This window comes from Sphaeramia orbicularis, chromosome 10, assembly GCF_902148855.1.
Source record: "Sphaeramia orbicularis chromosome 10, fSphaOr1.1, whole genome shotgun sequence".
NCBI lineage: Eukaryota > Metazoa > Chordata > Actinopteri > Kurtiformes > Apogonidae > Sphaeramia > Sphaeramia orbicularis.
In genome coordinates this window covers 22,486,308-22,503,509 of record NC_043966.1, presented here as the reverse complement: position 1 = coordinate 22,503,509, position 17,202 = coordinate 22,486,308, and the positions used below count along the sequence as shown (strand labels likewise).

The following is a 17,202-nucleotide window of genomic DNA, read 5'->3' as shown; positions in this document are numbered from 1 at the left end:
TGATATTGAGGTCAGGAAACTGAGATGGCCACTCCTTCACCTTCACCTTCACTTTTTTCTGCTGTAGCCAATGACAGGTCGACTTGGCCTTATGTTTTGGGTCATTGTCATGTTAGAACATCCAAGACTGTTCCATGCACATCCTGTCAGGATATGTAAACATATGAGCACAACTGTAGGATGTCCCTGCTCTTTTTCTGCCATTGAGTTCATTTTATTTGATTTCAGATGGTAATTTATATTTGGTGTAATTATTTTTTTGAATATTATAAAATGACTCTAAAAAGACATGAATAATTAACTTGTGTTTTAGTGATGATGTTGGTGTGATGGTCCTACTTCTGACTGTTTTATACCTTTCTCTCTTGGGGTTAAAGTTATCTGTTCTTCTATTTTAACCACATCTGTCATTCTGTCCTTTCTTCAGGCATTAAAATCAACCCACCTCTTCTCCCTCTGATGTCTCTTTCTGTGATGAGAAGTGGCTCCAGGATTAAAATTCAGGCTTTAATCTGTCTGCAGCCATGAGAATATTTAATGGCAGGTTGGTCAAAGCAGCATCAGACAGGTCATTTATTAATAATGTCCTCTGCTGGAGGAGAGTCTGACTGACGGGGATGAGCAGAAGCTTTTTTACCTCCGTTCTCTGACTTAAGGACAGACTGAAAGTGAAGGATGGCTGGTTTACTCGTGGGGCGTTTATGGCCGAGGTCTAGTCTGATGTGTCTGATACAACGCCGTCTCTTTGCTGCTGTGTAAAAACAAGGAGGCGATTACAGGTGCGTGACTGAGCTGAGCTAATATTGAACCATCATATGTATCACTTTTATGTCTGCACTTAAACAGAGTCAGAATGGACAATTATACAACGGGACAAGCAAACACACAGACTTTAAGCTGAAGGTGGAGTTGAACAGTAATAATGTAGGCCTGTTCTTTAGTGATGAACTCAAAACCATTCAGTTATATTCAGTGTAAGACTTAACAACTGGTGCCAGGTACAACAAACCCCACCCCTCACATGTATTGTAGCTTATTTTGGCATCGATCCAGCTGATGTCATCATGTCTATGCGTGTGCTGATGTCCGCAAACCAATTGCCTCTATATATGTGCCAAGTTTGAAGTAAATTGAAACAACATTGATGTTTCTATAGACAGTTGAAATTTTGCCCATTATAAGTAAATGGAAGAAGAAAAAGATTTTAAAAAATTCATAAAAAATCTGAACTTTGACCTATTGTTTTCAAAATGTAACCACATCTATTCTAGATCACTGGCAATCTATAAACCCAAGTTGGTATGAATTCAACCAATAGTCTTGCAGCTACAGACATGTGAAATGTCACCCATTATAAGTAAAGGGAAAAAAAAAAGATTTTAAAAATTCATAAAAAATGTAACTTTGACCTACTGTTGCCAAAATGTAGTCAGATCTATTCTGGGTCACTGGCAATATAGAAACCCAATTTAGTATGAATTCAACCAATTGTTTTGCTGCTAGAGAGTTAACAAACAAACAAAGACAGAAAAAGAAACAAACAAACAAAGACAATACCCCTTGCCTCCCCTTCTGGGGGCGGGGTAAAAATACTCCCTTACGTTAAAAGGATGTTCGCACTTTGGACATTTTTTCTATAGAATTAAAGTTGTCACTTTTCTATTGGAGGCACAAAGTATACATTTTAGGTCAAATATGAACAGTTGTAGCTTGTGGTAATTGTATAAAGATTTAATCCTCTATAATATTAACCTCAAAGACCTAAAACATACTTTGTGTTGTCTGATACTGCTTCTTTTTTTTTTTTTTTTTCTAACATATTGTTTCAGGATCAGGTGTCAAACAAGTTTCATTTGGTTCATTAAAAAAATCCAAATTTTACATTTAATGTGATGTTTTAGTCTTCCAAATAAATTCTTTTTTACATCAAATATTTTCTAAGTGATTTACGACCATTACTCTAATAGTATCCATTACATTTTTTGGTGAAAATAAGGGTTTTGTTGTATTTAGTTTGCTGATAATGTTGATGACCATGAAACTGAACCAAAAGTGACTTCAAATATAACAAAAAATAGCATTAACAGCATGTACTGCCAGTGGCATTTACACAGGTTTCCTGATTAATTAATTTTGCAGAAGAGTGAGTGTGTTTCCACATTAAAAGACATTCAGAGACACATGTGACACCACTTCACAGGTGAAAAACAGCTTTTTGACTGAATTATTTAAGCATGATGACTAGATTAATGGTAAAAAAATAAAAAAAAAGTCACTGAACACAGTAACATTCACATTAATCAACTTAAATTCAGGCACACGTGTCCAAGTTCATTCAAAAGAATAACAAACAAAGACATTTCATTATAAAAGCTGTTTTTTTCTGACAATTTACACATTAAAATGTCTCCTATGATGAAACATTTTAGTTATTGTGATATAGTTGCAATAAAACTGTTCATTATAGAGAAGAGTTTAAAATCACTTGAAAGCACATGGTTTAACTTTCACTCAGCATTAAAAATCAAAGTAATAATAAAATAAAAGTCTTAGAAGTTAAAGAAACAATGATTTGACATTAATCATGATAAATATTGATATGATACATTGATTTAAGTATTTATCATGATAACATTTTTGCCTGTGTTGTCCAGCACTATCATGATGTGGTTGGTAATTTATCTCCATGTTTAGACAGTAATGTGCAGATATGCATGCTCATTTATTTTGTTCAGTTGTACTTTGTTTTTAAATATAAATGATATGAAGAAATAAAGTAAAGTCTAAAAACCCACTGATATTAAAAGTAATAGAATTTAACATTTTCACAGTTACTGTCAGGTCATTATTTTCATTATTACTCCCCAGTTTCAAGTCTTATTTTGGGGCAAACCAGATGATATATTTATGGTCAGGACATGTAAAACAACCTAACACTTTATCATTCTTAATTTTTAATTTGATTTGAATATCAGATTTTAGATTATTTATTATTTATGAGACCTTAGCACTGCATTTTGTCCATTCGTTCTTCTGGCATGATCAATGATGAATAAAACATCCCTGCATCCTTGTATCATCCTTATTATGCCAGAAGGGGGAAAAAGGGATGACAATTCTAAGGGCCCCTAGAAAATAGTTTTTTTTTTTTTTTTTTTTAATAAAATGTATTAACCTGTCATCATAACAGAATGTTTTCTTCACAAAGTACTAATAAACATAATTGTTTCTTTGCATTAGTTGTGTATAAAATCCAGTTAGCCTCTCCCATGTGTTGGTGACACTTTTATTCCAGGAGTAAGTGAAGAAAGAACTGAAGAACAGCGTCACAGATAATGATGAAGATGCATTTATTTCCATCCAAGAAGTAAAAGTATATTTTATAGCTATTTGTAAATCAATGTAAAATTTGACACTGTTACCATTAAAAATGTTAAAATGTAAAAGGTATCTCACACTTTTGTCATCAGTTTTGTATAAAATTGTGAAATCTATTCAACCATACCTGTACAGTGTTTTATTTATTTATATTCATATTTATTTATAGGCTATCAAATTGGCATAAGAGTCTGATTTAGACCAGCTCTAAATGTAAAGTGTCATGAGATAACTTTTGTTATGATGTGACTCTATATAAATACATTTGATTTGAATTTGATTTGAAATTTTTAGAGTTTGTAGCATTGAAATAATGGGGCCCAAAGTTTATTTATTTATTTATTTATTTATTTATTTACTTTTAATATTATTATCATGGGGCCCCAAATCCCTGTTGATATTTACTAGATCTGAAGCAATAAATAAACCATATTCAAATACATGTGGATGGCACACATTAGTGTCCACCTCTGCAGTCTGATTCTGGATGCTTAATTATTAAACTACAGGTGGATGAATAAATAGTTGAATGATCATTATTCTATTTCCCTGGGGTTTTACTACACAAGAGGCATTTATTATATGAATGTGATCCACAGAGAAGTCTCTGGTTCTTTGTTCCGTTTTTATTCCACCTGTCCTGCCCCTTTAAGATTAGACATTTCAATCTAGGCGTGTTTCCTGCTGCCATTGACTAAAACCAGGAGCTGCTATCTGCGGGAAAAACGCGCATCAAACATTTACGCGCTCGGCTCCATTCGGCCTGGTTTGGGTCTGATTTTTTTCCTGCACATGTAGACTTATTATCCACGTCCAGCTGTGTGGTCATAGTCCGGGTTTGGTGATCAAGGAGGGCGTTTATGATTTATCGAGATGATATGAATGTCACCCGGTCAAGGTCCGCGCTCCCGACGCAACAGCCGCGGCTGGATTCCTCTGCGTCCGCTGGGAAACATCTGCCGCAAGCGTTCGGATGATCTGCTCCTGATTTCCACCGGACAAAAACAAAAGGATTGGGATTTTTTGATTGTGTGTTTGTGTGTGGTTTGAGCAACGTGGGAGCTTCACAGTGGACATGACATGCTGCGGTACAACGGGAATAATATGGATTGGAAAATATTGATGATGTGACTGCGACAAAATGATCCCCAGCTTTAACCCTGTGCGCAAATATCTAACATTATTGAGTAAGTCTGCTTTTTTCTGCACATGGATGCTGGATCTCATGGACTGATTTATTGTTTAATACCAATATATGCGCGCAAGACCCCCTCTTCTTCTTCTTCTTCCTCCTTCTTCTCTTCCTCTTCATCATCATCACCTCTTATTGTCTGAATCCTCCACTTTGCATTCATCCAAATAAAGGACTCTGGACATCATGTCGGCTGTAATGATAACAAGAAAGGTGCGGAAATGGGAGAAGCTGCCTGGGAAAAACACTTTCTGCTGTGATGGGAGGGTGATGATGGCCCGGCAGAAGGGTGTCTTCTACCTGACCCTGTTCCTCATCATCGGAACCTGCTCCCTCTTCTTCGCTTTTGAGTAAGTTTTTCCTTATTCCAGACTTATTAATGTGACTTTACGACAAAAAAAACTTAGTCCTCAAGTCTGTTTAAGACTCACGTGCCTCCTTAGAATATTTCCCTGTGGTGTTGTACTACTGTCCCATGATAGTTGCACTATTAAAAGTCAACCTTATTGCAGTGAATGCATAAGGTATATTAATATAGATAAACAAAATGAGTTACAAGCAGAAAATATGGGAAAGAAACAAACAAATTAACTTTAAATTGTGCTGTTATGACTTGCTTGCTCTTATATTTGGTCTCATTTTTGCCATTCTGTGTATGCATTTGACCTCTTATCTTTATAATATGTGCTTTACAGGATCATTGGATGTTTAGTAGCTTTTCTAAGGTGTTTAAAGGTTAATGTGTTTGCTGGAATCAGTGCTTCCTCATGCAGCCTCACTCTGAGCTGACCTATAACCTACTGTACGTCCTCCATTTCTATGTCACTGCTGGGTTTGTGTTTTGATACTAAAAAGTCACTCCATGCTTGGGAAAATGTTTATGACTGATCACATACTTAAGAATTAAATATTTAATACCTCGCTGGGTTATTAACTCATAAAGACCCAAACATCCATCTACTGATCTAAAATGTTTAGTATTTGTTGATCCACTAATCTTATCAATCCATGTCAATAATTGGTGTAAAATGCAGTTTGTCATCTTTTCATGGTCATCAGTAGTCGGTAGTTACCGTGGAAACACCGTCATCTTCTACAACATTGATTCACCAGTAAAACCCATGGAGTTGGATCAATGACACACTGGGTTTATGTACAGTTAATGAGAGATTTGACAGAAAAAGTCTCTTCATGTTCAGTTTTCTCTATTTCTGATATAATAACCTTTGAATTTACCCTGAGATTTTGTGAATATCTACATGATCATTGAATTAAATATAGAAAAATACCTGGTTTTTACTGAAGAAATGCAAAATAAACAGAATAATACTATAATAAACTGCGATAAATCACTTAAGAAAGGGTAAATATAGAGGAAAATTCATTTGCGAACTGCCACAGAAGTCACACTGGGTCTTTATGGGTTAAAGGAAAGCTGCCCTTTTGTTGCCGTAGCAGTTCTGTTACGACCAGAACAACCCAGTGGACTTGGAAGCACCATCAGCTGTTTCAAATGCACAGTTTAAATGCAAATCCACTCATAAATACCATGCGTTTTAATGATGACTACTTCTCATTTAGCTCGCACACACTTTATCATTTTTACTGACATCTGTAGGTATGATGATTTAGCACCAAACCTCACAGTGTCTGCACCACAGTAATCCCTCTTGACTGTGGGTGTGTGAGCAGATCCCAGGCCAAATGGATTTGGAGCAGCAGCAAAGAGGAGAAGTAGCTGCCCCTGCCAAGCCCTTCCCATCTCTTTCTGCACTGCACTATTAATGGCCTCCTGCTTTCTTTCTTTGAATCTGGACAGAAGTAGCTGTTGTCCAACTTGGAGCAAAAAAAAAAAAAAAAAAAAAAAGAAAAGCAAGACGATGGTGCTCACATTCAGCTCCAGAGCCCAGAGGAGGCTTTGTGGTGACTAATGGCTGGAGGGTTGTTAGCATACTATGTTCATATTACAGCAGAACATAATTATCTCCTTGCGGGGAAGAAGGGGGTGGATATTAATGTTGAGATTAGGCCTGGCAACACGGGGGTCATTTTCAAACTCGGCCATTACACAGCACAGTGATTCATATCTGATAGAGGAATCAGCAAAAAGGCTCTGAGATTTGATGCATGCACAAACTGCCAATTTGCAACTATCAGTCACATTAAAACCACAATTTGAGTCTTACTTGAGATAAAACAGTATCAGGGGTGCTGCAGAGGCACAAATCCTCATCTTGTATAATTGAGAGTGTGGTCTTTGCTCCAGAGCACCATACAAAGCCCATAATTTATCAAAAACTCAATTTGCAAGAAGAGATTTGACTTTGATTAAACACTAAAACACAGCCTACAAACATGCATGACATTGAATCATTCCAATGTAATTTCACTAAGTAAAGTGTTAAAGCTGTTTCTTGATGTTAACACCATAGTGTGATCATTATTTTTATCACACGTGCTGCCTTTGTCAGGTACTTTTTCTTTTTTTGGAGGTTTCATTCCTTCCAACTGCAGGTTGATCTGTGAGCTGCACTGTGCTGAGAGATGGCAGAACAGAGAGGGCAGTGTCCTGGCATGGGTTGGCTCACATCCAAGCCCAGCCTCGCAGACATCTCATTTTTATCACCAGCCATCGGCACCCCGTGCAGGGAGACTTCTTTGTGCCTTAATTTGTGCTAAACTGCGGAAACGAGCAGGCGAATACATAAATGGAGAGACCCATTAGGTACAAATAAACAAATCATTCAGTGAAGAGGCGGACCTGGCTTGTTTTCTCATTTTCTTTCTGGAATCATTTGTACCTACTCATCCTTTACACACTAACTTGGCTGTGATTTGCTTCGCTGCGAGCTTTTTATAATTCAGTGGTTGATATTTGCAATTTACTATATGTATTTCTCCTACATCTTGTCCATAGTGGGGTTTTTTTTTGCTCTGGTTTGGTTCCTTATTGGTGTGTTTTTGCACGCATATGTGCATGTGGATGGCCACCTATTGACTTGGATAAAGAAACAGGAACACAAGGACAGTGTGTCATCTGTGTGTCCACCCCAGGACACTGAGAAGCATATGTGCATGTATTAAACTGATCTGTCTGCTTAAGTACATTCATGAAGGTGGAAACGTTAACCGTTCGTATCCCTGTCGGCTTCACACGATGTGAGGGTGTATTGAGAAGCGTTGATCTTGCAGAACAGCTGCAGTCAGAGATCTGGTAACAGACCCCTCAGCTCCCCTCAGCATCCAACCCCACCCCGTCTCCCCCCTCAGCCAATCGCAGCGCCTCAGCCAGCCCCAGCTAAATGAGCAATAACATGATTTATGCCCTATTCAGAGTAGATGCTCCATTTACAGTAAGTGTGATCTACAGGCTTTGTTCCCTGAAAGCCTCTCTGGAAGGACAGATGAGGGCTGGTTTTCTGTGGAAGACGACGAGCTGCTTTTCAGCCACGTTCTTTATTCTTTTTGTCCTCATCTGTTTCCTTATGAGTGCAACAGGACAGTTACAATTATGACTCATAAGTATCACAATCATTTGAAATAGCTGTGATTATTTTACGTAATCATGATAATCGTCTCCATTCACCTCCAAACAGCTGGCGGAAACTTACAGAAATTACGTATTTTGTCATTATTTCCAAATCATTGTGGCTCGTTCCTCTTCTTTTATGTAGATTAAGCACTCTATTTTAACAACAGACTTGTATTTTTATGTTTTATCATATCTGCAGATTTACTTTAAGTACTTTACAAATCTTTTCATGGCCTCAGCTCATGGTTTATTATGATTTTACACCTTTTAATATTTTAATAATGGGCTGCCATCTTTACATTACATCTTATCTGGCCGATTTTTTTCTCCACAGAACATGGTTTATTTAGATTTTTTGTGTCTTGGCTAAATATTTCTGTAATGGGATTTAACACATCATATCTTATTAACAAAAGACTAACAGTTATAATTAATTGTGTATGTTCCAACATTGCTAATATCTAATTAATCACTACACTTTTGCTACAGTAGTGAAATAAAGTCAACATATTTGACAATAATGTCTTTAATAGTTACTTGTTTGACATTTAATCGTCAGCTCAAGTCTCAGTATCGTGTCAGATGGATCCTGTTAGTCCCTGATTGTGTGTCATCCATTGGCCATTGTTTTTCATAATCAGATTTTCTGTTATTGTTCATTTCAATTTGTGATATGAGTATATTCAGTGATGCAATCTGTAATCCCATATTAAATCCAGCAAAAAGGTCGATGACCCTCGCTTTAATGTTTTATCTCTCATATGGTATTTAAGTGTTACATAATGAGGAAGTGGACCACAGGTTGTCCTTCTTTTAAAGAGTCTGCATAACAGATGAGGATTAAAGTTATGAAACACCAGATATTAGTCTGAACAGGACAGTGGAACATGATGTGAGATTACAGTCCGTCTGGATGTGGGATCCTGCCTCTGTGGATCCTCTTTAGGTTGTGCAGAGGAGGATGTTTCGTTATTCAGAATATGGGTCGAAGGGCAGAGGGTGTAGAATATTTTAATACTGACATGATTATTCTGTAGTGATGGCATGATTTACAAAATAATGGTGAAAACTAATAGTGGCTGATGGCAAATATTAGGCTTCTAACCTGGATTTACAGACTCTGAAGGCTTAAAAAAATCAAATTAAACCAAGAATATCCTAGTTTTTTTTGTTTGTTTGTTTGTTTGTTTTACTTTTGTCACAAGTTCTTTGATGAGTTACTTTGGTTTTAATGTTTAGAGACTTGTTTATTCATATATTTTTATGTTTAACTGAGATGTTGAGTAGTTTTACAGTTTCAAAGGCAAGTAGTCAAGTTGATTAATCATGTTTTTGGTTATATCAACATTTAACCTCTAATATAAGATATGTTATTGGGTTAAAAAACTCTAACTGAATTAACTTTTTTTTCCTTAACAGTTTCTATTTTACTGTCATATTGAAATACAAATGTAAATGTCAGTGCATAGAATCTGTCTCCATAAAGATGAAAAGTTTAATTGACTTGAATTGATATTTATACAGTTTACAGATTTTTGCATCTGGGAAAACAGGTCAAATAGAGTTTGTTTCTCTCTTTTTTGTCCCATAAGCGCAGTGAGTCAGAGTCTACAGATGTGTGTGTGACAGAGGGTTGAGACAGACGCCCACTGTGGATCTGCCTCACATTTTAAAGGTGCATTATTCATTTGCAGAATGATTCATGCAGGTTTGCAACAGCTTACAGTGTTAAGTATTAATAAAGTGAGGGTTTGAAATGTTCACCAAAAATAAACTGTCATGAGTCACTAAAACCTGACACAGTGACAGATTAATCCTGAGCTCATAAAGTTTGAGGTGATTTAAATTTGACAATATCTCAACTGTAGAAGCTCTTTGTCTTTGAGTTCATGTGTTAAGAGGGGAAATCCTCAAATGGAAGTAATTCACAAACAACACACATATAAACACACACGGTGAAGTGAACTTCACACTTTCAGAGCAGAAAAAGCAGTAGCTGTCTTATCTCTAACACTTATGTAATTCTGTATGATTACTTTATATGGACAATTAGATTATTTCTTTTACAGCTGTTTGCATGTTTTAGGAAGCAATAAACCTTTCCTGTGCATTAAAGAACTCGCCCAACGTCCACTGTTTTATGCTTAACTGATGCTGTTGGGGGCCGGTAAATAAAATAAACTTAATCTAACCATAATAACAAGTCTGAGGTACAGCAGACTGAAATAAGTGATATAATAGGTAGATATTTGCAAATCCTCAATTTAAAGTGGATTTAGTTCAGTATGACAGCTACTTTCAAAGCCCAGACAACAAAAGAAGACACATCTGAAGACAAAAATACAGAAAAACTCTAATCTCTAGAGATACAGTGTATGAATTGTAAAATATACACTGTGTGTCTTTGAACATACACATACAGTATAGATAATGAACTCACTTCTATCTGTCATGTTATACCAAGTATATAGAAGAAAAGACTATTTTTGTTCTGTATTTGCCTCTTTTCCTATTATTATCACTTTGGGATAAACATCTATCCCAAACAAATCTGTAGTTTTAGTTGGTTATTATAAATATTATTTTACATTCATGGAGGTTTCATACAAATAATTTAAGTCTTTTTCTGATCATATTATTCCACTAATACAGTTTAAGCTGAACCATGGTTTCTGTACTTTTTATGATCACTGAACACTGGAACTATCAAAAAAAAAAAAAAAAAAACAGAGCAAATTTGACCCAAATATGCGGTGGCCCAGAGGTGCAACAGCCCAAAAAAATATCCACTAACCCAAAAAATTATCCTCTATAAGAAAAAAAAAGCCATCATCCACCTTTTCAGTTAAGGGGGCGCTGTTTACCCGAAAGGTCTCTTGCTTTAAAATTAAGGCTGCCACAAAAAAATAAAGGCATAGGCTGAAAATTTCTAAGGCCTTCAGCTAATGTGGCTAATGCTAAGGAAGTAACCCACCGGAAGTGGAGGTCGGTGCTCCACATAAACCAATATTCTGGATTTAGTATGAACTCATCATGTACTGTCTTACAGAAGCATCAATGAATCACCTCAGCAAGCAGGACATTGTATTGCTTACCCTTCTTCCTGACAGTTATAATTGTCAACTTATTTTATAACTAGGCAAAACACCATAGAACCAAACAACATGTGATACATAGATAATTTTAACAAAGGTGGTGTAATTTTGTTTTGCTGTAAAAACGACACCACTGAACTGTTAACTTCTGTGGACTGAAGTGAATTTGTGCAACAAGAAGAATGAAGCACAATTATTGACCAATCAGTACTATCAGAAATATCATTCTGTCTTGAAATGCAATTTTTTTGGGTGACCATTGTAAAATCTCTTGAGGCCCACTTGTGGAACCTAAGTCGTTGAGAATGGATCTGTTACCATATGTGACTCTGCATTAGTCTGGTTCTCTGGAAGTATTCTGATGGAATAAAGGTGAATAGTCCAATCTCGCAGTGGCAGGGTTATCATTCTGCTTCATTCTTGTATTTGTGTTTAAATATGTTGAAAATTCCCCTTGCTACGTGAAAAAACAAAAACCTCAGCCACAAATGCACCCTGAAAATGGCAACTTTTGATCATGAATTCTCAAATCCTTCAGCTGTTTTCACCTTTTTTAGGGACTTCTTTTATCATTTTATTACTGCAGTGAACTTCCTCATGAGCACATGTTCTACCAAAACAACTTCTCACCTGATACTATTTTGCAAACGCATTGTTGCAACTCCCTGTGCACAGAACCACCCAGGAACTGGCCAAACAACCTAGTGTGGAGGCTGTTAAACCTATGTATAGTATAACACTTGTTTATAGTTGGTGAAGAGTGGGGGCTGGTCTGGCTATGACTAACACTGCATTAAAATGTGTTATATTCTTTTCTGATATTTGATTTGATTTGATTTGAGTGATTTATTCCAAACATGTAATGAAGTTTAACATATATGTGAACAAGTAAAACATAAATAATAACATAAAAATCAACAATCAAGACAATCTTAGACGGAAGAACAGCACAATAGTTTCATAACATGCCCGAAAAGAGGTGGGAAGAAGTACAACGTATACAAAAATAAGCTGCAAAGGTCTATATAAAGGTGCAGTGATATACCCTGCAAATATCTGGTCATGTCACACTGCCTGTTATATAAAGTCTGTTACCAAATGTACAAAGAAAGGAGAGATGATGACGAGTGGAAATAGTAGAAAAGCATCTTGAAACACAAGATGACGTCAAAAAGTTATGTGGTAAAAGCTGTTACTAACCAGCTGAACAGATATGATTATCACGGTGATGCAAAGTAACTGCTGTAAACGGATATAACTGTGATAAGTCGATTGCGTAACATTTGTGACAGATCTACTTCAGTCACATGGAGGCAGAAAGCTGAGTAAGGAAAACAGTCTGAGTGGAAGTTTGAGTCTCATTTTTAACCGTGTGGATGAAAATCTTGCCCACACGGTCCAAGTGGCTGATTGAGTTGAGTTTTCTGCTCGGCCTGCGGTGACTGATGAACACACAGAGTCACAGTGCCAGCGCCTCCCTGCTCCTCGGCAACAGAGGAAATGGTCACATCCAGGAAGGACGTGGAGGCCTGATGGGAAGCGATGATAGAGTGTGCCTCAAATACCTACCAGTCATCATTATGGGAATTACACTTCATCGACAGGCCGCCTCCCCTCCATCTGGATTCTCTGCCCTAATAGTGCAAACATACTTCACAGCCTTGGAAATTTCTATTGATTTGATCTCTGCTCATTGTTTCCATTAGTGTGCAAAAAGGCACTGCGGGAAAACTGCTCTGACCAGTCCTGCAGGTGTTGTGTGCCTGCTCGCGGCTCAGGTATGCTGACATACTCGACCCATCTGCACCGTGAGCTCGAACAGGAGGACTTTGTTCTCTGGCATTTGTCCCCGCCAACAGTCATTTACTTTCCTTGTTAAACGTCCTCTCAGATGTTTGTGTGTGATGACAATGTAGGAATCAGCACAAAAACAAAAACAAAGAAGAAATCCAAAGAAAAAACAAACCAAAAAATCGCCAGTGTAACAAAAAATGTTATCAGGATCCTTTCAAAGGCTTGGGCGCTCATATAATTCCTAGCTTCTTGTTTATGTAACAGTATCTGCAGAGTTTTTGCTGATATGTGATACAGGTAAATGGCTGTAGTCCATGTGGGAGATTAAGTTTCATATGAAAGCATCCTATATAGTTGTGTTTAAAAACGCTTTTCAGAGCTATTTTTACTTGAGGCTGCATCAAATGATTATCTTTATGTCATTATTAAGATAGGAGAAACCATATTAACTCCATCAGGGGAAATGTAATAGTAGCAGAAAGCAGCAAAAAACATAAAAACATACACACAGTCCCCAACATATCCATATCCAAATCCATACAGTTATTTTAAACATTCACTATACATTGCACTAAATGTTGCACTTACACATAAGTGAAGTGATGGGGTAATAATTAAATGATAAATTCACAAGTCTCTCAAGATAAAAGCTGTGGTTAGCAGTGATACATTAAAGAGATGATGGTGAAATGAAGGCTCAGACTAGGGCTGCGTGATAAAGACAAAAATGTCTCACAGTCAAAATTTTTAGAGATAGAAAACCAATTATTCAGAGCAGAAATGACTGGTACTGCAAAACCTCTATTACTGCTGACTTTAAGGGAAAATAAGAATTGCCAATCAGTTATTTTTTTTGACAATCAGTTTTTTCCATTTCAGATTTAGAGACTTTCTTTGATGTTGATGTGTATTTAGTGGACATCAAGTTATGATACAGATTATTATACAGAAGATTATTAGAGTTTACTGTAAGAGTCACGTATTAAAGGGGTTCTATGTAGTACTGATACTCCAAACTCTCAACAGTAGGGGGAAGTCGTATACGACAACATGTTTATGGCGACTAAAGCTACCAACAAGCCAACGCTATCTATCCACAGACTGTATCACTCACTGGATGCAGTATAAAGCTCATTGTTAAACACATCTGTATTATTGTATCAAGTTTTCTTCTTCAAACAAAAACTCATAACCAGTTACTTCAACAGTCAGTCAAAATTACACTGTTTTCACATGCAGCTGATAGTTTACATTACAGCTCGTTTAGCTTAGATAAAGACAGAACAGCCACAGCCAAACCAGGTCAGAAGTGTTACAGTTTAGTCTGAACTGTGGATCTACAAATGATAAAGATAATATCACATATTAACTTTCTACCGTCATAAGTCTCAATTAAACTCACCCATGTAGAAGAAATGTTGCCATTTTAGCTCAAACTCCATTATTTTTATTCAGACCTCTGTCCAGTGGTGAAAACAAGAGTGCTCTGGCTTTTATCACTTTTTCTCATTTCAGAGTCATTTTCTTTGACTCTAATGCTGCGTTTCCACTATGTGGTACCTGCTCAACTCGACTCAACTCAGCCTTTTTGCGTTTCCATTACGTCAAAGAAACTGGAATCTGGTACCCGGTACGAGTTTTTTGGTATCTGCTCCGCTAAGGTCACATAACGGGGGAAGAGATACTAAAACATGATGTGTAAACACTGCAGACCACTGATTGGTCAGAGAGTTGTCTCTGTGTCATTGCGTCATCAATGTGTGACCCACTATTTAAAAAAAAAACAGATTCAGAAGTTTACACTAAATATACTGGTAGGTTAATCCACATGATGACAGCCCTCAAAACAACACCGTGGTTGGTCAAGGAGGTTCAGACATTTCTGTCCTTGGTAGCTGACAAAAAATTCAGTGTGATCTTGACGGGGCAACGAGTAGGTTTATCAGCAACTCTCTGAGCAGACATCACGGAAGTTACGCACCATGTCGCTATGACCTCCAGGTACTCTAAAGTCGGTAGTATCCTGTAATGGAAGCGGTCTCCAGGAATAGTATCTGTACCCGAGTCGAGTCGAAACCATTCCACATAATGGAAATGTGACATAAAAGTTGTTTCTCTGACCATATCGTCATTCTCTGATGCTGTGCTCAAAGGCCGCGTGGCATTAGTTTTCCTCACCATGGGAGACCGGCAGAGTGACTCACTACTCCCTCTAGTGGTCATATAAATCCGTTGGTGTAAATAGATTCAGCTCAGATGTCTATAATCTAATACATGTGAAATGATGTAACAAGACACAGAAGATGCACCAGTGACAAGACAATACATTTCTATTCTGGGTGTTAAACTGAAAAAGTCTGTCAAAAACATATCACATACCACCCCCCCAAGCATCCATCAGACAGAGGTTTACACATACACGGGAAAGGTGATTTGAACACAATGTCTGTCTACATCATGTTTCGCGGCTCCAAATGTCCATATATTCCATATAATGAAGATGACTGTATTTCAGCTGTATACGCAGACAAGCAGCACAAACGTTCGTCTTGTACAGGATGTGGCCCAGTGCCTTGAAGTCCTGTAGTGCAACATTAGTGTTGCATTATGAATATAAGATCCAGTCCACATGGGAGGGAGAGGAGGCTGTGTAGTTTAACTATTAATAATGCGATGCTGAAGCTGCTGCTCTGTTCTGTCGCAGCACTTTGCACTGCAGCTCACATCTGTTATCGCGGCCTTTTGCAGGAGACGGGCTGGCTGTAATCGCTATGGCCTGGCTCGCTGAGTTATGCTAATGTTTCTCTGCTCATCCAGAAGGTGAGGGGAGTGTGGCATCATGTTGTGTATTCACTGCCATAACATTAGCACTGACCAGAGGAAAGGCCACTACCACAGTTCACGACCTAAAACTCAGGACAACAAACCAGAATATGTATGATGTTGTTGTGTCACAGCCTGTTTGCATATTCTTGAACAGAGTTGTACCACCTCTGCTGGGATAAAACCAAAAGAATAACTGCAGACAAAAACTGTGAACCGAATGCTAATGTCTCTAAGAATAAAATATTTCTTTTAAAGCTGGGTGATATGACAAAAATGCCATCATTAACAGTCCATATTCCTCAGTATTGATAGTTATGATAAATGTATAATCATTATTCGTTTCAAGTATAAAAGTTTAGTTTGTTGAAGAGACTAGATGGTTATTTGTAGCTTTATATTACTGGTAAAAGACAATGAGAAAAAACAACAACGTAAAAGCTGTAACAAGACAAATATGATGAAAAAATATGAAGCAAAATGCAAGTAATATAATCAACATAAAACAGAAGAAAGCTGCAGCATGATGATTATGGTTTAATGCAACAACATTATGTTGATTTTGCCCTGATTTTAGGAATTTTGTTTGAATTTTTTATGCTGGATTTTACAACAGCAAATCAAAATGAAGAAAATGGGCACAGTCTGAACTGTTGCTAAACAATGACAACACAGTTAACAACACCCAGGAAACAGCAAAATGTTTTGGGAGAGGAAGAACATTCAGAGCTACAAACATGACAAAGTAGTAAAATAAATGAGTAAAATCAAGTACAACATGAAAACATTGAAAAATTTTGCAAGTGTTGAACCAACAATAAACAAAATAAACCCTGAGGACCAAAAAAAAGTGTATTGCAATAAATTATCACTTCATCACCTGGCCCTGCTTTCATCTCCTTCCTCTGATCATGTGTCTCCTTTTCCTCCATGTCCAGATGTCCGTACCTGGCCGTCCATCTGTCTCCTGCCATCCCAGTTTTTGCCGCCGTGCTCTTCCTCTTCGTCATGGCCATGTTACTGAGGACCAGCTTCAGCGACCCGGGGGTTCTCCCACGAGCGCTGCCAGAGGAAGCCACCTTCATCGAGATGGAAATAGGTGAGCAACTGGAAGATTTTCTTTTCTTTTTCTGATCTTTTTATGAGTCTGTTTAGTTTTCTGCAGCATTCAGAATAACCAGCCCTGTTTCTGTGAATCTGCAGGATGTTTGCTGATTGTGATCTGAATTTGTCAGATACTGATTTGCTTGGGGGGTGGGGGGTGTAACTAACGTAACTTACGCTGACATGAAACTTTACATGCTTTGAACATCCAACTCCAGACTTCTATACCTCTATTATGGAGCAGACCTCACACGAAATTTTCACAACTTCTAATCTGTATCCAC

General features: G+C 37.4%; 1 protein-coding gene across 2 annotated transcripts in view; it reads left to right on the top strand.

Annotated features, from left to right (window-relative positions):
• The first annotated feature begins 4,060 nt into the window (after positions 1-4,060).
• Positions 4,061-17,202, top strand: part of zdhhc9 (zDHHC palmitoyltransferase 9) — a 40,024-nt gene continuing 26,882 nt past the window's right edge. The window contains exons 1-3 of one of the 2 annotated variants that reach the window (XM_030145209.1): positions 4,061-4,565; positions 4,744-4,920; positions 16,753-16,913. In XM_030145209.1, coding sequence (XP_030001069.1) covers positions 4,757-4,920; positions 16,753-16,913 — 325 coding nt within the window. In that variant the 5' untranslated portion in view covers positions 4,061-4,565; positions 4,744-4,756. Of the gene's footprint in view, positions 4,921-16,752; positions 16,914-17,202 lie in introns of both variants that reach the window. The other variant, XM_030145208.1, reaches the window with a different exon arrangement.